At 42.6% G+C, this 24,041-nt stretch overlaps 1 protein-coding gene across 1 annotated transcript in view; it reads left to right on the forward strand.

The window, feature by feature from the left end:
• Positions 1–24,041, forward strand: part of LOC144761652 (two pore calcium channel protein 1-like) — a 603,295-nt gene that overhangs the window by 307,238 nt on the left and 272,016 nt on the right. The window contains exon 8 of the mRNA XM_078646942.1: positions 467–593. Coding sequence (XP_078503068.1) covers positions 467–593 — 127 coding nt within the window. The remainder of the gene's footprint in view (positions 1–466; positions 594–24,041) is intronic.

Raw genomic sequence — 24,041 nt, forward strand, 5'->3', positions numbered from 1 at the left:
ATATCTTTGTGTCCATACAGTATTTATGACTGTCCCTCTTGGTGACAAGGAAAGGGCTCTCCATACCTGGCCATTGAGGACTGTCGGTACTAAGATGGCCACTACTAGTTGTGCTTCCTGTGTTGGTATACCTGTTTGGTCAAGTCAGTTTCAACCTCTCACCCAGCATATTATCACTTGTATTTGTTAACAGGCAATAGGAAATAAGACCATAATCCTCCTGATGTGTAGATCACATGATTCCTTTAAGAAGCAGAAAGTATTACCCACTGAGAGCTGCCACAGGGTGATCCACACTTCCCATCCCATGGACCGTCCTTCCTGTATTGCACCTACTCACATTCCCACAATGAAGGATCTTTGACACTACCATACTGACCACTTAGCCTCAGGCTGCTTTCACTCTGAAAATATTGATGATGCGCAAGTAAGTAGAAGTACTAACATTTATTTGTTTACTTTTCAGGATGCCAGCTTTCGATTATAACTGGTGGTACTGTCTCTTCTTCATAGCCTACATTATAATCAACACGTACATATTTATGTCTGTGTTCCTAGCTGTGGTGTACAACAACTACAAGAAGCACCTAAAGGTAATTATGATTGAAATGCCTGAAACTAATGCTCTCTTGGTGTATAGCTGCCTTTTAATTTACACCGCTTCGATGCGGCGCAAATTTCCCCGCTGTGCGGGCGAATTCCACACGTGTGCAAATCGGACAGCCCCCAGCCGTCAGACACACACGCCCACCGAGACGTCTGATGGCGGGGGCCATCCAACACACGGAAGAGGTTAATAGAAGAGGGTCTCTGTGGTCATTATATTAATAAAATATTTAGGGCTTGATTACGAGTTTGTCAGTGTGGTGCTGGGGCTGCCGCACCGCTGCACCACCAAACCAGTGGACGGGTCGCCCGGTAGATTGCGAGTGTTTCTCAGGTCTGGCAGGCCTTTTTTTTTTTTACGTTCCCACAGTGGTGCCTCAGAAAAACAGTTCCATGCCGTGCAGGAACTGAGGTGCGTGCATACAGGGGGGCACATGTTGTGCCCCCCTGCATGCACCCCATGGCCCACAGGCAACAGGGGGCTCTGTAGGACCCCCTTTGTTTCCTCTCTGCTATGGTTTTAATAGAGGAAGAACTGCCTGAATCCCACAGCGGGGACGAAAGTTATAATATGCTTGGCGGGACAGTGGTGGTCCTGCCAAGCATATTACTGCCTCTACACCGCCGCACCACTGCCAGGGAATGGTGGTTCCCTTGCTGCAGAGGGGCAATAGCGGTCTGACTGCGCTAATTGTAATGAGCGGTCAGAAGACTGCCACCCCCGCGCCCCAGGGAGTCTGGCGTTCCGTGAATCACCAGACTATGTACACTGTACCATGACACTATGTAGTAGTCTTAATGTGCTGTTACATTTAGATAGCATTTGTTTTTGTTTTGTGGGCGGGCTTGAACTTTGGGTTTCTCCATGATAAGGTTCATGAATACCGAATTTTAAGATCATGCTTCATATATATTTTAGGACAAAATATTGACAACCAAATATCGACATGGTAATCTATTCTTACCAACATGCATTTTCGTCCATGATATTTTGATTAGAGCACTTTGTTTCTTTTATTGATATTCTGACATACAACCTTCAACACAATTCAGAATTCAAAGGGTGGATGTGATATTCTCCCACCCTAGCTCATGAGATGCAGTACCAGGCTCAGTTTACAACTATCCCACATGGCATTCTCATCTCCACTTAATGAAAGTTATAACAAATATAGAGCTGTAGCATATCTGTCTATAGACAATACATCTCTCATTCCATCAGCTATTGTGGCATGGTTCTTACATATTGTTCCTTGATATCGTCTGACAAAAATGTGTCTTAAATATTGTTAATTAAAATATCCCTGCATTGGAGTTAATATAACATCAACGCCAAATGAAGTAATATTGTTGTAAATGATATTTAGGTCAAAATATATATTTAGGACAATATTTTTGTTAACAATATTCTGACATACTCGCCATAGCTGCTTGTGCAACCTGCCCCATTTTCACTGCTCTGCCATTGTGCAAAATACCTGATTTTCCTTTGTTGACAGAGTCGCAGACTGACATAAAGACCAGTTAAACATCCTCCAATCTAACATAGTGTAACTTGCAATTGTAGGACGAAGGGCCAGATGTAAGACCCTTTTTGCGTCCGCAAACGGGAGAATCTCCCGTTTGCGGCCGCAAAAAAGGGTAATAGCATGTACAAATGCTATTTTGCGAGTCCCTGAAATAGCATTTGCGACTCTCGCTATTAGGAAGGGACGTCACTTCCTAATAGCGAGTCAACATGCTGTACTACTGTTTTGCAACCACATTTGCAGCCGCAAAACACTCACAGTTTACCACCTACTTCAAGTAGGTGGTAAACCACTCGCAAAGGGGAAGGGGTCCCCAGAGGACTCCTTCCCCTTTGTGAGTATGTTGGAAAATGCTTTTTAAGAGCAGGCAGTGGTCCCAGAGAGCACTTCATGTGCTTAAAAAAATGAAACTGAAACGTTGAATCTTTTTCTTTGAAATCCATCCCGTTTTCCTTTAAGGACAATTGGCTGCATTTAAAAAAGAAAAAGCTGCTTTATTAAAAAGCAGTCCCAGACATTGAGATCTGCTGAACCCAGCAGGCCACCATCCCTGGGAGGGCTGTCATTCCCAATGGGCTCGCAAATTGCGAGAGGCTCATTAATAGTAATGAGCCTCGCAATTTGCGACTCCATTAGGAATCGCAAATAGTGTGAAATACACTGTTGTACATCGAACATTGCGCACGCAAATTGCGTCTCGCAAAAGAGTCGCAATTTGCGATGGGCAAAATTTCTTGGTCGTACATCTGGCCCTAAGTCACAATATTCACAGACATACTGCCAAGAAAGTTATGCTGAGAATATGCATAATGGCTAGACCCCCCTAACATGCATTCCAGATGATGCATCAAGATGTTAATGAGGTGAAGTCACCAACAAACTGGTTCCGCTTATAAATGCCCATACAAGTCTCTTATGACAAGCCACTGACCTCCTCTTGGAAGAGGCAAACCTTTGTACTCATTTTCAAATGACACGCACCACTCAGAAACAGTGTCATGCACCATCTGAAGAAGCTATAACTAGTGTCTAAGTAACTTTAGGCCACGGGTTATAGTTTCTTACCATAAGTATGACTATAACTGATGAATTTCTAAGGTTGTGTGTGAGTAAAATAAAGTCCACATTTGTAAAGCGCACAATCACCCGTAAGGGTCTCTAGGCGCTGGGGGCCGTCGGGAAGATTAAGCGAGCTATTGCCCAGAGTCACATGGTGCTGGGCTAACCTGCCGCCGGAGCCGGGGATCGAACCGTGGTCCCCAGATTCCAGCGTCAGTCGCCCTGGCCGCGGCGCCACACCTCTCCCCAATGTCAACCTACCTATAACGTCCCTGTAACCGTTGTTACTTTCGGTGAAATTATTTATTTATTTACTGAAAAAAACAAATATATATTTACTGAAAAAAACAAAGGTTACAGTGACGATAGGGTTAGATGTTGAAATGAAAGAGGGACATAAGTTAAAAAATACAAAAAACACTGAGATTAGTCATTTATAGTTTAGTCAGTTAACTATAACTTTCACTCCTATCACCTGCTTATGACCTCACATATTATCTTGGGGACCACAGTATTTATTGATAATTTGAACAATATTCTTTAGTAAATCTAATGAGTGATGTCATCAGTTATGTCATTTAACAACCGTGAGTATTATAGTATGTGAGGTCATAAACTGTGCATAATAAGACGCAATTTATAGTCAATTGACTATGCTATAAAACTAGAGGAAGCATATTTCAGTGTTTATTGTTTTTTTAACATTATTTTTTGCCTCATTTCAATATTTAACCTTTGTTTCTTTTAGTGAATCCATGCTCGCCTGGATCACGATTGAAACGTACAGACAGCTCCATCCCCAGAAACACCCTAGATCACTTAGATCATTTTACAAAAGCAAGCTACTGCAGTTACGTTTTGGTTTATGCCAAACATTAGAATACATCCCCAAATGGCAACAACAACCATTGAACATAAAGTGCAATCTTTGCCTATTACATGAAGAAAGCTTGGTTCATATTTTTGCAATCTGCCCACTCTTATTAATGGAAAGAACAATTTTTTGCTGAAATGATTTTTTAATATGTATGGTATTAGATCATGTTGGCACGCTTTACTATTCTGTATGAAAGGGGAGTCCCCACAAACAATATCTGCTTTCATAAAATGTGATCTTAAAGCAGAACGACTACTGACTGAAAAAGGTCTGATGAATGTAATGTAAAGATGGCTCCATAGTGATTTCATGCAGAGTATAATATGATCTTCTGTGATGCTTAAATGAAATTGGTAAAAACTGATTCACAATACATTAGTACACTTTTTAATGTTTTTATCTGTGCAATATATTATGGTTTTTATTAACTGAAATAAAATTACCTTTGACCTTTGAGAACTCTTTTAGTGATTTTCTAAATTTTGTGATCCTATTCTAAATAGCCCTAGGGTCCAACCATCCACAAGTGCCCAACTTGTGCTATTCAAGGCCTTAGGCCATGTGCAGCTGGGGTGGCTGAAGGGTCTGGCCTTATGGCCTGACTACAACTGCGCACAAAGTTTGTCTATCAAAAGTTTACTATTTTAAAATTATAGACTGTTAAGTGACTGAGAAGATGATAGGGTGAATAAACAGATGTGAAAAGGGGATGCTGTACTTATGAGAATATCGCCCTCTTTAACAAATTGTTAACCCCATTCAAAATACATTGTGCCTCAGATTAGTAAAAACCCATACTCACACTGATATTTGTATCCCACTGCTTTAAGTTCTCGATTCTCATTTACTTCAGCTTGCTCCTCAGGAAAGGCTTTAAATTCAACCCCTCCTATTACAACCAAATGGTGTTTAGGAGTGCTTCACTTTTGACGTGTATACAAAATGTTTTCGTTTTAGTTGTTTCTGTGGTGAATCCGCAGGGGATTGCTAGGAAGTTAAATGACAGACTGCAGCTGGTGTTGGAAATACATGTTTCTCTCTGTATGTCATGTTTTACTGACATGTATGAGGAGGATATTTGACAACTCATTAAAATGCACCCTGATGTTAGCTTTCTAGAGCACTAACCACAATTTCTATGACAAAAAGAAACTTCTAATTTCTTCATTTACTCCAGTGTCCTCTGTAAGAAATTATTTCAGTTTTATAGCTTTGATTACTTCAAGATGGTGATTAGGTGTGCCACACTTTTGTAGTAAATACAGAATGTTAGTACTCTATTTGCTCATTAGAACACTGTGGTGAAGCAATCGTAGAACAACTGACAGGAAGTTGTGCCGTTAGAAGTACGTAATACCAGAATATCGGACTTTGTTCTCATTTGGCTGAGGAAGATACTGTTAACTTATAGAAAATGTGTTCACATTTTAGCATCTGGAGGGCATGCCATAATCTCTATGAGAAAATCCGGAGAGAAAAATGTTTTCTCTCAAACATGGTTTATCGGATCCCAGCAGAGGATCAGCATTTTTCGCAGGGTAAAATCACCTTAGAATACACCATAATTCCTAAAACTAGTTAGTATGCTACCACCAACAAATGTTTTAAATTGTGACTAAAAACTATTATCACCCTCCATGTGTTCCTTTTTGAGACTCAGAAATATAGGTTTTCACTACAATGCATTTCAATGGGGACCATGACCCGGAGTCCTGTAGTGGCTGCCACAATATGTTGTGGCCATTCAATCAAGGGGATCTCCCTTTGAAACTCCACCATGTTCTTCTGCCACAGTATATGATTTTTTTTAATTCATTCCAGAGTTCTGGGACCTTGGGCAATATGTACCAAGCATTCTTCTGGTTGCAAGCTGCCCAATTCGCAGAATTGGGCCAGTTGAGACTGGAAAAATAATTTTTTATAAGTACAAAATTTGAAATGCGATTTGGTAACTTGATGACGAATCACATTTTGCATTTTCAATTTGGTATTTGGAAGGGGCGGGTTTAGGACATACCTTCCAAATGTTTTATCGGTATGGTATTTATTGCTGTTGCAGCCATATTCCAGTCAAAAACTGTAATATGTTACCCCTTCCCCTTTGGGAATGTAAATTAAACATTTTTTTAAGAGCAGGCCGTGGTCCCATGGACCACTGCCTACTCTTTAAAAATGAAACTGCAAAGATTCCTTTTTTCTTTTTTTAATGCATCCCGTTTTCTGCATGGTAAAATAAGTGAAGATTGCTTTATCAAAAAGCAATCACAGACATGGTGGCCATCCCTGTGATGGCTGCGATTCCTAAAAGGTTTAAATTGCGACCTACTTCATTAATATGCATAAGGTAGGTCTATTTGCGACCCACTAGATTTGCTAGTGAAACTCAAAAGAGTTTCATACATTAGAAATAACGATTTCCAAATTGCGATTCGCAGAGAATCGCAATATGGAATTCGGTATTCCTAAAGTTAGCACATCTAGCCCCTTGTCCCCGAGTTCTGTAATGGCTGCCACAACATATTGTTCAAGTTGTGGGCTGTCAATCAGGATGAACAGTCTCTGTTAAATTGACCCATTATAGCATATATGAACACCAACAGTAAATATCACGTTTTTCTGGTGATTAACCCCTTCATGCCTCCCCCGAGCACCTTCTAAATTGTTATTTCTTTAAAACTACTGAACTGATTTACACCAAATAATGAAAAATACACTTTATGAGTAAAATACAAACTTTTCGCCAAATTTAGAAAATGTCTACTCAACTGAGTTTTTTTCTGTATCAGAGAGCAAAATTTCTATTTTAATAAAATGGGAAATCAATGTTTTGTTTTGGGGCTCCCACCCCTCTTTTTCTTGGTCCTCGCTGGACGGATCAGCACAAAACTTTCTGCAAAGGAGACCATGTGGATTAACTATTTTTTTAAAGTTTCTTTTAAATGTTTTAATGGCACAAAAGTTATTAAGAAACAAAATGCCTTGCCTATGAAAAGTCTGACCTAACTATACCTACTCAGGCACTATTGCCACTAGATTAATATATACATATATATGTATTTAAATATATATATGTGTGTTTCTGTGCGTGTTTTATATGTATTCTGCAGTATTGTGCAAACCTGTCACAATACATGTACTTTTATGGCTGCTCCTCCTATATCACTCAAACTGAAGGTCTTGTATTAGCAGACCAGGAAAGGGGAGTGGTCGACAGGCTATACACCGTAATAAGGAAAGATAACCCCAAGATAGACTTAGAAATAACGTCATAATGGTAAACAGATTGTGTGAAAGCCCTGTCTGCACATGGATAGGAAAGAGCATTGAACATGATAAATACAAAACCTAGCAACGCTAGGTTTCCTTTGTTTCATTTTATCATATTGAAAAGAACATATATTATGCCAGTGATACTACACAAACTTCACCTGAAATAGATTCCAGATGTCCTAAATGTAAAAGCGTAGGTGTAACATTCTTCCATTTGGTTTGGAAGTGCCCCAGGAAGCTGACTACTAAGCGGCAATAATATGGAGGCACCAATAACACATTAACATAACAATAAATTTGGAATCTAGTTCATCTGTTAGTTGTCTCTCCGACCAGTACCCACAATATAATTGAAGAGAAATGTATGCATTTAACATTGTTACTGGCCAAAATTCACATAGAAATTCATTGGCTATCAGATAAAGGTCCCAAGATGGAAGATTGCATTAAGAACACAAGAGAATGGATAGTGTCTGAGTCAATGCATATGATAATGTATAGAACCAATGACAAACTAATGGGAGGTTTGTAAAATGGAAAGACTGTACCAGAGACCTGTTGTATTCACCTGACACTTGGTAATCATAGAGGTGTGGCATCAGTATCATAATAAGGATTTTGGGTGCTCTGGAGCAAAGCATTTTTGAGCAGTCTGTGTACTTAACAACTTCGAATTGTATTACCTCTTTCAATGCTATTTCAGACCCACATGATGCTAACAATACTAAATTATATGTTAAACTTTAAAAGAATCACGCAAAACAGTTGAAATATGTTTTCACAGAACCCCAAAAATCCATAAGATGGCACTGGGTAGAGAGGATAGAGGTAGGTAGCGAGTGAGAAAGGTTTAGCTGGCGGAATTGTAGCTGTAACTGCAGGTGTATAGTGCTTACTACCCCTGAAGTGATGTTGAAACTCTGTATGGTGAGTAGCATGGTACTTAGGAACCTCAGGTTAGTAGTTGAGCCAATGGTTATTGATTATTGTTGGTTATTGGTATTTGTCTTGTGCTCTCAAAGAAATAAAAATCATGTATTTACTTAAATTTCTTGAGGGAAGTTTAAATTACTTTGGCCCAGATGTAGGTAATAGCAATTTACCGAATGGTAAATACCGAATTTTACCGATTCGGTATTTACAATTCGGTAATTGCTATGTAGGTAAATAATTCGGTAAAAATACCAAATCTGTAAGATTCGGTTATTACCGATTCGGTAATTACCGAATCGGTATTTGCCATTGATTCCTATGGGCCTTGAAGCCCATAGGATTCAATAGCAAATACCGATTTGGTAATTACCGAATCGGTAAAATTACCGATTTTAGAAGGGGGACAGGGTGTCACTTTGACACCCTGTTGCACCCCTGATTCTGGCTTGTGTGCCATGTGACACACAGACATGCCCCTAGGGCATGTCTGTGTGCCACATGGCACAGGTGTACATGCACAGATGTGCATGTACACTGTAATTCGTTATTTACCATGGAATAGTATTCCATGGTAAATAACGATTCGGTAAGGGCCTGTGGCACTGATTACAGTGCCACCTACATATCGATTTACAGAAACGGTATATTTACCGATTCGGTATTTTACCGATTCTGTAAATTTACCGAATCGGTAAATATACCGATTCTGTAAATAATATGCCCCTACATGTCAATTCCCAAATACCGGTCGGTAACGGCCGAAATCGGCCGTTACCGACCGGTAATTGGCGAGCTACATCTGGCCCTAAGTGTTAAGTGTGTTAGTGGGGCATATGTGAGTTCATGTAAATGGATGGTGGGATGAATAGATAGACTGGAGGAGATTACAGGTATTAGGTTTCAGGCATATAAGGATGAAGAAGGAAGGTAAGATGAAGGTATGAAGAAGAATGAAGGAGAGGTTGGGATCTATGAAATGAGGTGTTGGCAATTCACAGTGATATAATGTCAGCGAATTAGGCAAATTGTCATGCAACATAGAGTAGATTATGCTCAGAAAAAGGAGGTATGCAGAGCATACAAATTAAGGAGAGAGTCATTCAAAGGAAAGAAATGAGAGGGAACAATCAAAACGTTTGAGTCAATGTCAATTTTTCAGTCGAGATTTTAGGAATGTAGTGGACAAGGCTGTTTAAGAGACTATCCAGTCTGAGGATGGTACACTGTACAAAGGAACTACATTATTGGCATGTGAAATAATGCTATGTTAAGTACTTGCTGATAGGCATTGAATCATTAAAACATCTGAATATGCAATGACCACAATATCAAACAAACAGGCAGACTTGACCTACAGGCTGACCAGGATTTTTCAAATAAAAAGAGGAGAAACCTAAGAAATAGAACTACAATTGAGTAGTTAGCATGGGTATAAATGAAAAACTATTATAACAGAACTCTGCAACCCCTACAAAATTATAGGACATCCTTTGTACTCTTCTCATAGAAAAATTGACCTTGCAACGCCTAGTAGATATTGTTGTAGGCAAGCCAGTGTGCCTGACCACACAAACACTGAAGAAAGAGACCTCTAGCTAATTTTCTCTCAAATCTGGCTTATCTGTCACATCAACAAACACTGACAAAGCCAGTAGGTCTTGCCTCGTGGACTTATTTTCTATGCCAATACATTTTGCTGACACAGTACGTACCGCATTAGCAAATAAAAGTGACATACCGATACTCAACTGAATTCAACCTAGAATTTCACACTGAAAGTTTATAATTCTACATTCTCCATAGAAAAGGCAGTGCCTCTTTATCATGGACATGTGATAAAGCTACAGATTATTGTAGGGAGCTGTCCAAGAGACTACACAGAGCTAGTGGGGTCAACATCACACTTTTTCCAGGAAGCTGATTGTTGGGGGTTATCACTACTAAACTGAAACATTAAAAAAATGCAAAATAAATCCTGCACCTGGTGTTAGTATTGGCAAAAATACATATCATTGGATAGCTGGTATCGCATGTGCCTAGTATAGATAGATTCAAGGTTTAGGGATTCTCCAGAATGAGCACTGGCTGAAGAAGCACATCCCAAAATGTCTAGTAGAGATGACAGTGTTGTGGAAGACTTAGAGATATGGGGATCATAATAAGCACATTACTGACCAACATAACTTTTGAGGAAGTAATCTCATCCCTGTCCCCCATAATCCAATATAGAAGGTTTATCTACAACTGTGAACTGTATGGGGTAAGGGGTGGAGACCACTTTCATTGGTAATGGAACATCTATGGATAAACTGGCTGAAGACTGGATATTGCTGTTAAATATTGAGGTCTGGAATGCATGGTGAGTTTTTTACAGGGGCATTTATTAAGAATCTTGCTATTGTGATACTGTATTTTGGTACTTGAGACAACTGCGAAATGTATCTTGTTTAGTTTGAAATGTACTAAAAAGGTTCTTTCATTTGTACATAAAGAAAATCAAAAAGAATATATATTTTTAAACTCTAAATTAAATTAGTAAGGGATCTAATTTTATTACTACAATAGCCCCATTTTAGGTATTACGTTGAGATTCTTCTCTGTCTTAACCATCTATTCATCTGTCTCACTTCAAAATCTTATACGGTTATTGTTCTATTAAAAGGTGTATTTTGCACCACACACAAAGTTTTGTCCAATGCAAAACATTATTATATAGCTAATCAAAACCAGCTTCCTATCTTGAATGTATTGTGTGATCCCAGTCAAACCACTGAATTGCCTTCAGTTTCTGTCTACTTTCCAGTGATCACGATGTGCTAAAATGGATTAATCTATATCAAGGTTATAAAAAGGTTGACATGAGGAATGATGAACTTAGTCACACTAAGCACCAAAGCTACATAAAACATAGATTCCTCAATTACATATACTATACAGGGTGGAACATCTATTCTAACCCCTGAATTCACTTCATGTAGTCCACCCTGTTAACAACAACAATAAAACCCTAACTGAACACCTGGAATAAAAAGGCGCAAGTTCATGTTAGTGTGTTATTTTTGCAAAACTTTGCCTTCGGTACAAACACTACAGGCTTTCATGGGTGAAACATCTCCAGCAAAATGGTAATTTTGCTTCTTTTATCTCCAGCCATTTTTTCAGAACTGTATTTCATAAAGTTGCTGACTTTCTTATGAAAAAATATGCCAGCCCTAGTAAAAAATATATATTATATATATTCGACACTTTGAGATGAACATGTTCACCCACAAGCCCTTGGCTAAAAAAAACTTGAGGATACTGGTGTATTCCAGAGATCATGGCTAAAAAGTACATTGAAAAGGGTGGGCTAACACAAATTAGTACTCACAACATCAGTTTCTTTCAAAGCATATAGTTTTATATTTTTCACTCTCATGGCGCTAAGACTCACAAATCCTGGTGTAACTGCAAAACGTCACGGCAAAGACTGCTCGGATACATTTGCTTTATGTTATTTTCCATTGTATAGTGTTGTTTATGATACTGAACTATATGCACTTAGCCATGCCTTTGTGTGTAGATGCAATCCACAATGGCATGTCTTGAGTATATACCCACCAGACTTCAGAGGTTTGTTTGTGGGGGACATGTTTGAAATGACCATCCTTTGTTTTCTATTTGCCTAGCTTTTTATCCTTGATTGTCTTTGTTGGCCCTAGAACTCTATGCACTTTACTGCTGCCTCTCTTTAAACATGATGACATTGCTATACATATGACTGGCATATTTAACTTACCTATAAATCCCTGAACTGTGGTATAAAGTGTACCCAGGACACATAATGTAAATGTCACTGTTGGCCTCCAGCACCAATTGTACTACCAACTGCATTGACAAAGGAAATCCAACCACAGGTCTACCACTGTAGCCTGGCAGTGCAGTTTCAAACGGCCAATTGGCCAGCAAAATAAACCCTTTTGACACGCCTGATCTTTTCTTTTAAATGTTAATAAGTTACCCTTAAGGTAACCCTTAGTGTGCACAAAGCAGAGTGCATGGTATTTAAAAACAAGACATGCAAAAATGTTAATGTTACACATATCCTTACTGTGTAAAAGCCCAAACTATATTTTCACTGTAGCAAGGCTGGCTGCCTCCAAAGCACTGAATTACGTTCTTTCACTTTATAATGCTAATTTCAGGTTGATATCAGCTAGAGAAATATTTCAAGGACTGTTTTTAATAGTTACACAATATCCAATGTAATAGTAAACTCGAATTTTATCTAACTATTAATGAAAAGATACTTTAGAAAAATTACCTTTTTCGGGCATAAAGCCTCTAAGGCCTTTCCTATAAGTATTCATTCCTACTGTTATCTGGCAGCTGATAGATCCGCTGTTGTGAGGTATAAATTGCTCCCAGGATAGGGACAAAGGGCCTTGGATGTGGGGGAAGTGTTGTCCTTCCTTTTGACAGGATGGTCTGAGGCTTTGTCCAGGCACTTGATTAATTTCAGAGGAGGCCTACCCTGTCATAGGCTCACAACTGTGCCTTCCCCCTATGGTGCAACGGGAGTCTGGATTCAAACTATAATAGTCTTATCAACTCACATAAGAACCTGAATTTACCTCAACAAGTCACTGAACCTACACATAAGGGATTGCACATATTGGACCTAATCTTTGCAGAAGAACAAGCTGTTGGTGGAGTAGACACCCTACTGGTGGACTGGTCTGACCACCACCTTATAAAATTCCGGGTACATAACCTGAAAAAGAATAACCCCAGCATCACTGGCTCGAAGAAATGCCAAGTTACGGACTGGAAGGGACTGTTGCAAAAAGCAAAGCTTTCCCCGGTATTTTTTATGAAGGAAATTTTTGATGGAGATAGGCAGGTAGAGGAAAACTATGAGACCTTTTGCGAACATATAAATACAAGGCTAGGCCTGGTTGCCCCTCTAAAAAATTATAAGAAAAAGAGCAGACCTTCCGCACCTTGGTACAACAAAACACTCAGAACTCGAGTTGTAAGTCAGCAGAACGGAAATGGAGAAAGGGATATTCAGAGGAGTATCAAACCACCTGGAAAGAGGCAATAGCTCACTATAAGAGAGAAATTGGCAGAATAAAAGCAGACTACTTTGCAGACCTGATTTTAAGGTCCTCAAAGTGCCAGAAGTATCTTTAAAATAGTGGGGGATATTGCCAATCTGGAGTACACAAAAATAAAATACAGCCTTCACAGGATCTTTGTAACCGCCTCGCAACCTTTATTGAGTAAAAGATCACCCTTGTTCTTGAGGTATTCGGGCCAAGTAGTCCATGCACTGAGAGAAATGCCGAGGTAGAGGCAATAAAAGCACCTCAGGAAAAGGAAAGAGAAAGTATGGGGGAAAAGTCTCATTTCCTAGATCACTTTGAGCCCCCATCTGTGGAGGATTTTGCCGAAATAGCACTAGGTATTTCCTCAGGCTTTCCGTTAGATCCATTACCACACAGAATTTGGAAAGAGCTGACTTTAGAGCTATTTCCGATTACCAGACAAATCCGTATTCAATCACTGTCCAGAGGGTCAGTACTGGACCGTTGGAAACAAGCGGTAGTGACACCTTTGCTGAAAAAAGCAACACTGGACCCAGACTGCCCTAAGAATTATAGACCAATCTACCTGCTGCCCTACCCAATAAAGATCATAGAGCGGGTGATCAGTAAAGCATTCTCCCAGTTTCTGGAAACCAACGATATATCAGAGGACGTGCAATTTGGCTTCCGCCCAGGGCATGGAACGGAGACAGCTCTGGTAACCGTGTTGGACAATCTTCGAATGCGGACGGACAGGGGGCAGTCTGCAACACTGATTCTGCTTGACCTGTCTGCCACTTTTGACACGGTTAACCATGAGACACTTCTAGCCAGGCATAGTAGGGATAGTGGGCACAGCATGGAAATGGTTCCAATCACACCTCTCTAAAAGACAACAGGCAGTGGCTCTCTCACAATTTCAATCTAAATTCACTAACATCCCATATGGTGTTCCGAAGGGATCTGCTCTTAGCCCAATATTATGTAATGTATATTTGATACCATTGCTAGCCGACATTAACGCTCGTAACGTTAGCCTTATTAATTACGCAGATGACACAGAGCTTATTGTGTCATTGGAGGGGGACCAATTTACCTCACTGGAAGATTTTCATACCTGCATGAAGGATGCCTCAGGCTGACTGACAGAAAAATCTCTTCAATTCAATGCAGACAAGACAGAGATCCTATGCTGCGCAGTAGGCAAAGTTCCTCGTCTACTACCAAATGATTTCTGGCCTTTACCGACCGATATTTCTCTAAGATCTTCAGAGATGGTGCAAAATTTAGGAGTGATGTTCGACGATATACTGAGCCTAGAAACCCAGATCAACAAAACTGCTGGATGCTGTTTTGCTCTCATCAGGGTGCTCCGATAGATCCTACCGATGTTGCCCTCACAGGCCAGAGCACTGGTAGTTAGAAGGGTTATCTTGAGTAGACTAGACTACTGTAATGCACTGCTGCTAGAGTCTCCAAAGTACCTAATTGAGAGACTGCAGAGGGTTCAGACAATGGCGGCCAAGATGGCTCTAGCAAGACCAAGATATTCATCTGCATCGGAAACGCTGGTAGAGCTTCATTGACTCCCAGTGTCAGAAAGGACAACGTTTAAATCCCTCTGCCTTGTGTTCAAAGCTCTGCACGGTATTGGACCTAAACCCGTGCAGTACAGATTTGCATAGTATGTCCCCACCCAAAGTTTATGCTCATCTTCGGCCCATTTGGTTAAGGTGTCTAAATTCAGAAAGATAACATCAGGTGGGAGATCTTTCAGCATTGCGGCAGCAAAGCTTTGGAATAAACTCCCCACTAATATCAGACAGACAGAAGATCTGATGCAGTTTAGGAAAATAGTCAAAACTTGGCTTTTTTTCCAGAGAATGAACTTTCCCATAATTAACCTGCCTCAATCAATCTGCTCATGGCCGCTTATCCATCCACGGTTGACTTGAGCACATGTTCGACAGCGCCAGGATACCCTTTGGGCGACAGTGCACTTTACAAGTGTTTAATACAATACAATACAATTGCCCTTCTAGTCAGGGGCACCAAGGCATGTGGGTGGTGGAGCTACCCCAGAACTGTTTTCGAGTGACCACAGGGGAGTAATTGCCCATTTTCATTGCCATACCTCTGAATGGGCTTGGGGAGCTCTGACCAGAGAAAGAAAGGTTCTGCCGTATTGGATTAGGAAGAGAGAGGGGTACTGTGGGGTAACTTACAGTAAAACACACAGGAAGTGGTGCATAAATAATTAAATACAGAAAAATGTAACTTTCCAGAGGATGCCTCTTGGAAGGTGGGAGCCCTGGACAAATGCCCTCAATGCCTGCACCTTAGAACATCTCTTATTGCATTTATAAAATAGGCAGTGACCTATCTAGTAAATGCCCACCTAACAGTTGGATAATGTGTTTATGGTGTTATACAGAGAGCCTTCCACAAGAGGTTCTAGAAGAACATAAAACCAAACCAAACTTTGCATGCAGCTGCTGGGACTATACTGTTCTCATTTCAATCTAATGGTGAACAATACTTTGCTATTATCTCCAACGTTATGGATGCCAATATTAATGTTCAATTCAGCATCTTTCCTGGAGAGGGGTGTTCTGTCTTCTTGTTTCCTCACTTTCTTATGCATCACATTATACATTGTTGAGCAACCCATTCATTTTTAAAGCTGGAAAAATAATGAGGCTAAAGTGCATTGGGTATAGAAACATGGACATTAGGTGTAGACCAAGGTGAATCCCATGTCTTGCAGAAGGCCAAACCCAGCATCAACTTTTGCGGTCATGTGCAGGACAGATTGGTTTCAAGGAACATGGGCAAAGTGTCTGGCCAAATGCCGGACCATGTTGACACCTTCCAGGACAGAACTGAATGCTGTGCATAGTAGGATCCTGGTGCACCAGGCCTGGAGACAAGCCATGACTTGCAGCTCTCTTTCAGTTCTAGTCAAGGCTCCAAGATCTGAACACAGCAGGCTTCACAGATCATTCAGTGATATATCTCCCTCCATATTGTGGATGCCTGTCAGAGGAGTTGTGTTCCCCATGGGGACATTCCTTCCCTGGGCAGTTTCAGTGTAATGCCATCTGCTTTGCTCAGTGTCATTGGAGAATCAGGAAACTGCTTGCCGCTCTAACTCAGAATGGGGGATCCCTGAGCACCCCTTATAAAGGGGGATCCCTTAGCAGCCAACTGGTGAAATCATGTCTATATAATTAAATTGCAGTGTTGCATTGAAAACATAGAAAAGTGACCTGATATAAATACTCCATTTGTCTTATATTAAATCCTAAGAAACCAGCGATCTTCACTCAGATCTCACTCTTGCATCCATGCAAACCTGAAGTACTTCTGTACTGTAGTGAGTGACTCAGTACTTTTGTGCTTTTAACAAGTGTTCATTTCATATACAGACACTGTGATGTCTACTCTGCAGTTTCCAATTTGACTTCTGCCCTGCCCCTAAACCCTTTCATGTGAAGACCACCAGTAAGCTTCAGATCAAGGGGGAATATGTGTCGCACTAACTCAGGTCCTACTTATGTCCTCACTTGAAGAGAAGACACAAGGAGTGCTGCAACCTCTGTCAAAATAGTGGCACACATGAAGCATCCACGCATTAAAAAAGCAGCCTTTGACTCTATACCAAGTAATTTGTCCCTTCCCAACGCTAGCAATATCATGTCTATTGGTTTACTTGGTTGCCGCCTGTCTTCCCTGCCTGAACTTATAACTCCTAGTCAGCCCCAAGAAAATATTGATCCCACTAAATTGCATACCATCTTGTGGAATATAGCGGGACTTAGATCCAAAACATCCCTTCCAGATTGGAACAGTTTAATGGACAAATACGATATCTGTCTTCAACAAGAAACCTGGTCCGTGGACTCTGACCATAGGTCAGGCTACCTTAATATGTTTGTACCTGCCATTCCTAGTCCAAGGGTAAGGGCAGCAATGGGTTTGGTAATTTGGACCAGAAACTCTTTAAATTGTACTGTTCATCAACTCATTGATTCCTCTGATTTATTGTGCATTCAATTGTTCTTTGGAAACCATATCCAGGTAACCATTCTTAACATTTATATAAGGGGGCCAGAATGGGTTTCAAGCACACTATAAGCCCTCAAGCATGTCCTTGATTCACTTCCTCAACAATATTACCTCATCATAGAGGTGACTTTAACCTTACGTTTGAGCCATTGGATGACCAGAATGTGTACACAAGAGGATGAGGATGCCACTTGGGCAGTTGGTCTCCTATTAAAACTCAATCTATTCATATCTGGGCTCGCTCTGCAGTCCATCTAAAGGCAATTACCATTGAGCATGGCTTGAGGGCACTCGATGGTCATAGTAAATCTGATACCAAGTGTGCCCATACCTCTAACAAGCCCTCACACACAAGTCACATAAACTATATATTGGTTGATCTGAGGTTATGGCCAATAGTCATTCATGTGACAGTTCTAGAAATTACTGACAGTGACCCTACTCCCCTAACTGGTACCTTTAAGGCCTTTTGCGAGTTCAGTCTCTCAGACCCCTATCCACCGTCCTATTCCAGGAAGTCTGCCCTGACAGGAGATAAAGGTAATCTGAAATGGCCACAGATTTTTGCATTCCCTAAAAATCCTGGCCACAATCCAAGACGATCTTATTATAAGCCCCATGCAGATTGAGGAGACCCAAGATAGTGTTTTTGATCAATTGGTCTTGATTCATGGGGCATTCTTTGAACAAGTCTTTTTTTTTTTTTACAATCCCAAATGCATCATCCAGGAAGTACAAAAACAGCATTCATGGTATAGCAAAGAATGTCGAGTAACAAGTTGCTTATTAGTCAATTATTATAATACTTAAGGAGCTTTCCCCATCTTACTCTAAACCTAATTCTCCTTCACTCAAAATCTTCAAGGACAAGGGTCTGGGGTCATCCCTGTATGGGGCCGAATTATGGGGTTGAATTTGAATTTGAATTTAAAAACATTTCTACAGCGCACGCTTACCCAACGGTTTCATGGCGCTAGTGAAAGATCAGTGGATGGCAGCGGCAACGGATTTAGGGGAAGGCTTGAGTGAACAGGAAAGTTTTAAGATTTTTACGGAACAGGGAATACGAAAGGGAGGTGCGTAGAGCGATTGGGAGGGAGTTCCAAAACGTTGGGGCCAGGACAGCGAATCTCACTCCGCCCGACCTCTGCTTTTTAAAGCGAGGGATGGTAAGAAGGGCCAAGTGAGCCGAGCGGAGTTCTCTGCCTGGGCAGTAAGGTTTGATAAGAGAGCAGATGAATTTAGGAGCAGTGCCCGCTCTGGCTTGATAAGTAAGACAGCCGAGCTTAAACAGGGCGCGCTCTCTTATCGGGAGCCAATGCAGGGTCTTGAGTAGTGGGGTGACCCGATGATATCTGGGAAGGCCATGGATCAGACGGGCCGCCTGGTTCTGCACCAGTTGCAGACGGTGGATCATATATGCAGGGGCTCCGTTATAGACTATGTTGCCATAGTCTATCCGAGATAACACCATGGCCATCATGATGATTTTTAAGGCAGGGGGGGAAAAGAAGCGGGAGACCTTCCTAATCACTCTAAGGGAGAAGAAGGATGAGGAGACCACAGAGTTAACTTGAGGGAGAACCGAGAGCTGGGAGTTAAGAAAGATACCCAGGGTCTTCACTTTAGGAACCGGGAGTGGAGGGACACCAAGGGAAGGGGGCCAAAAGGAGGGAGACCAGGGACTGCAGCCACCTCCGGTCAAGACCAGTTCAGTCTTGTCCGGATTGAGTTTGAGGTGGCTGCAGTTCATCCAATCTTGGATAAGGGTCATGGTGGTTTGAACATTCAAAGCGGATGCAGATGAATGGGATAGATTGAAGATTAACTGGAGATCATCCGCATAATTAAATACGGTGACCTCCAGTTGCTGTAACATAAAAATGAGAGGGAAAATGTAAAGGTTAAACAAAAGAGGGGAAAGTGATGAGCCTTGGGGGACCCCGCACTCTACCTTGCGGGTGGCTGCTGCAAAATCAGCCAAATGGACACTCTGTGTTCTCTCAGCCAGGAAGGACTGCAGCCAACGGAAGGCTAGGCCCTCAACCCCCGCCGCCCTGACACGGTTAAGAAGAATGGTGTGATTCACCGTGTCAAAAGCGGCGGATAGGTCAAGGAGAATCAGAGCTTGCGGACGGTTGATGTCGATCCCGTCACGCAGCTTGTCCATGACTGAAATGACCACCTTTTCGGTAGAGTGCAGGGGGCGGAAGCCAGCTTGACAGGGGGAAAGGCAGTGATTTGTCTCAATGTGAGTACTCAGCGTGGAGGTGATATGAGTTTCGAGTACCTTAGCAAGGTAGGGGAGAAGTGAAATAGGGCGGTAATTGGAAGCAGAAAGGGGATCGGCGTCCAGCTTTTTCAAAATGGGGATGACAACCGCCGATTTATGTGAAATAGGAACGTGACCATGGATGAGGGAATCATTAAGGAGGGTCAAGGGAGGGGAAGGGCAGACTGAATAGATTTCCCTGAGTATGTTAGCGGGGGCAAAATCCTGAGGCGAGCCTGATTTGACCCGTTGAAGCAGGGGAACAAGGGTGTCAGTGGTAAGGAGTGGGAAGCTGGACAGTTTGGCAGAGGGGGGGGGGGGAGAAGGATCCATGAAAGTGGGGGAGGGAAGGGGAATGTTGTGTTTAATCTTTTTAACTTTATCTATAAAAAACTCATTGAGCGAGTCACAGAGGAGTTGGGACGGGGGAGTGGTGGACGTGACTCTGGTGGAGGAGGCAAGCTCGTGGACAGTGGAGAAGATTTCTTTCGATTGAGACTCCGCAACCAGTATCCGGTGGGTGTAATATTCAGCCTTAGCTTCCAGAATGGTCTTTTTATAGGTATGCAGAGTGGCCAAGTAGATGGTTTTTAAGGCAGGATCGTAAGTTCTACGCCAGACTCTTTCAGCCCTTCTAGCAGCAAGTTTTTTCTCTTTCAGATCGGGGGTGAACCAGCGGTTGGCTGCGTGGGCCCTTTTTACTGAAAGGCGCCTGAAGGGGGCGAGTTCATCTCCAGCCCTCGTAAGCCAGTTGTTAATCGCGGCAAGTTGAAGGCCAGCTGTCAGGCCAGTAAGGACCGGGCAAGTCGTGGCCAGGGCCGAGCAAAGGGAGGGCATACTGACCTTGCCCCATTTCCGAACCCATGTATTTTTAGGAAGGGGGGGCTTGATCGGGAGTGATAGACCAAGGGAGAAGGTGATGGTGAAATGATCTGACCAAGGGCAGGGTAAAATGGTGGGCAGAGTGGATGGAATGTTTAGTGTCCAAATTTGGTCTAACGTGTGGCCATGTTGGTGGGTGGGACTGTGGATAAGCTGTACAAAATTCAAATTTTCCATAAGGCTAGTGAATTCCTTGGACTGGGGGCTTTCGGCCGGGTCAGAGGGCCAGAAATTAAGATCCCCAAGGACAAGAACAGAGGAGTAATTTACTACCAGAGTGGCCAGCAGAGTCTGAATCTCAGGAAGGAACGAGGGAGTGAGCTGGGGGGGGCGGTATATGAGGACAAAAGTAAAAGGGGCTTGCTGGGAGGTTGAACGAGCTACAAGAAGGTCAACGTCAGCGATGGGGGGGGAGGGGAGGATATGAAAAGTAATGTCCGTGCGGGCTATTAGCGCCACCCCACCTCCCCGTTTGCCGTCAGAACGATCCGCACGAATGGCGGAATAGGTAGATGGCAAGGCGGCAAGCACATTGGGGAGGGAGTCGGTCTTGAACCAGGTCTCCGTTAAAAACAGGAGGTCTGGTTTGTTGGTATCAAGATAATCAAATAGCTCATATTGGTGATTTACAGCGGACCTGGTGTTAAGAAGGGTAGCCGAGGTAAAAGGTTGTTGAGTAGGAGGGGCAAGGAGTGATGAGGGAGCAGGAGCGGGTATGGAGGCAGATGAAACGAAAAAGGATGCAAAACTAGGGGGGTGGGATGGGGGGGAGCAGTATAAGCCAAGATGTTGTAGGGTAGTGGTCGTGGTGAAATTTAAACAGCCAGGGGACCATAAGAGGCAAAGCTGAGACGGGGTATAGGTGGTATAACCGACAGCGTCCCGTGCCCCTAGCCCCGGCTGGCCGCGGACGGGCGCAGACGGGCTTAACTCTGGCGCGACTCCGGCGCGCCTTCGTCGCGCCCGCTGCGCCCGTCCGCTGCGCTCCCGGAAGCACATTGCGTTTTGTAGCCTGCCTCCCCGAAAGCGCTGGACCGCTAACTCCGGCCAGGCTTCCCAAACAACACAGCCCAAGATGGCGCCTCGCCCTCCACTCAATCAGCACTGTCAGCTGCGGTGGAACGGGGCGAGGGAGGCCGCAGGAGGGGCAGTAAAGTACACAAAACGCAGTGAGTACAGTCCAAATTAAAATAGGTGCAACAGAAGTAAAAGTGACAGTTTTTAAAAAACGAAGGTGCCGGCATCTAAATCATGCCTGCGCACTCTGAGTAGGCTCACAGCTTAACAGAAGAAATAAAAGAGCTTTTGGATTAAAATCCAGCTCGCGCTGCACATAAGCTCTCCAGCAAACCCTAGGCGCTGCCACCGACCTACTGGTTCACAGTGAGCCCTGCGCTGCTTGTCGTTTTGTAGCCTGCCTCCCCGAAAGCGCTGGACCGCTAACTCCGGCCAGGCTTCCCAAACAACACAGCCCAAGATGGCGCCTCGCCCTCCACTCAATCAGCACTGTCAGCTGCGGTGGAACGGGGCGAGGGAGGCCGCAGGAGGGGCAGTAAAGTACACAAAACGCAGTGAGTACAGTCCAAATTAAAATAGGTGCAACAGAAGTAAAAGTGACAGTTTTTAAAAAACGAAGGTGCCGGCATCTAAATCATGCCTGCGCACTCTGAGTAGGCTCACAGCTTAACAGAAGAAATAAAAGAGCTTTTGGATTAAAATCCAGCTCGCGCTGCACATAAGCTCTCCAGCAAACCCTAGGCGCTGCCACCGACCTACTGGTTCACAGTGAGCCCTGCGCTGCTTGTCGTTTTGTAGCCTGCCTCCCCGAAAGCGCTGGACCGCTAACTCCGGCCAGGCTTCCCAAACAACACAGCCCAAGATGGCGCCTCGCCCTCCACTCAATCAGCACTGTCAGCTGCGGTGGAACGGGGCGAGGGAGGCCGCAGGAGGGGCAGTAAAGTACACAAAACGCAGTGAGTACAGTCCAAATTAAAATAGGTGCAACAGAAGTAAAAGTGACAGTTTTTAAAAAACGAAGGTGCCGGCATCTAAATCATGCCTGCGCACTCTGAGTAGGCTCACAGCTTAACAGAAGAAATAAAAGAGCTTTTGGATTAAAATCCAGCTCGCGCTGCACATAAGCTCTCCAGCAAACCCTAGGCGCTGCCACCGACCTACGGGTTCTCAAAATATGATGACATCATAAGAACCGAGAACAAATTCCTCAGGAATTTGGCATCCCTTTCAGTTAGCACCCCACTATATCCCTTGTTTAGTGACCTAGGTGTCACTAGGGCCTCAGATAAAATCCACCTGCGGCCCTTGTTATATTGGAGACGTGTGTGGACCACTCCTGAATTTGCCCAATATGCCGCATGTCTAAAGGATGTCATCAAGGCTGACCAATTTAATAAAATCTCATGGCTTAAAAACATGAATAGGTCTTCATGATATGTAGGATTATCCAGATACATCTGTTTTTCCATCAAAGGCTGAGGTGAAAATGAAATACTGGTCACTTGTGGTGGATGAGGATTCTTGGAAGTCAGCCATTTCCAAGTTAACCAGTGATTTCATTAACATTAAGTCCATTCGGGGGCTGGAGTCATTTTGGGGTGTAGTGTTCGTTCCTCTCCATAGAAAACTTCACTTTCAGTTCCGTATAGGCACCTTACCCCTCAGAGCGTTTACATCAGGCTGGAATGGACAAGGAGGCACCTCTTGGTCTATTTGTGACTACAAAAGAGAAAGTGTCTGCCATGTTGTGCTTGCGTAACCAGGCTATTCATCTCCTCATCATAGTTGGCTTGCGCTGATTTGTAGGTTAATCGGGGTATGGAACCATCAGGAAGCCCTCCACATTCTTAGATCAGATTCTCGCCCAGTGATGGCCATTTCCATTGCTAAATTTCTGGGTGCAATGTGGGTGCTCTGTAGAAAAGCCTTTTGCCTTCCTCCTATATGATGGGTTTTTATTTAAGTGCACTGTATTTGGTATATATTATTGCTGCCATAATAATGCTCCCTAATTTTGATAACAAACTATTTATACTTTATATGTATATATTTTTAGGTTATAACCAACTTACTTTTTATATAATTTTAACTATGTTGCATATTGTATTTATTGTAAATGATTGGACTTTTTATGGCCCTGGTGGCTGAAATAACGTGTTTTGAAATTATATTAAAAAAGCCAATTGTATGTACGTTATGGTGGACGGGGTCTCCTCATCTGAGTGGTCATTGTTGACAGAGCTCCCCATAACCCAGTACACTTCCTTCCCACATCTTTACCCTGGTGTTTTTTCTCTTTACTGTCTGCATGGGGTGTGTGACAGTCAGCAGTCAAAGTGCATTAAAAAATGTATGGTGATGCTACATGCAACGGGGTGGGGGTCCGTGAGCGTGGGTGTTGTCAAAGGTGTGGCTAAAAAAAACAAAATATTTTGTAGGTTTTTTTTGATCTTACGCTT

Source organism: Lissotriton helveticus, chromosome 6 (genome assembly GCF_964261635.1).
Source record: "Lissotriton helveticus chromosome 6, aLisHel1.1, whole genome shotgun sequence".
Taxonomy (NCBI): domain Eukaryota; kingdom Metazoa; phylum Chordata; class Amphibia; order Caudata; family Salamandridae; genus Lissotriton; species Lissotriton helveticus.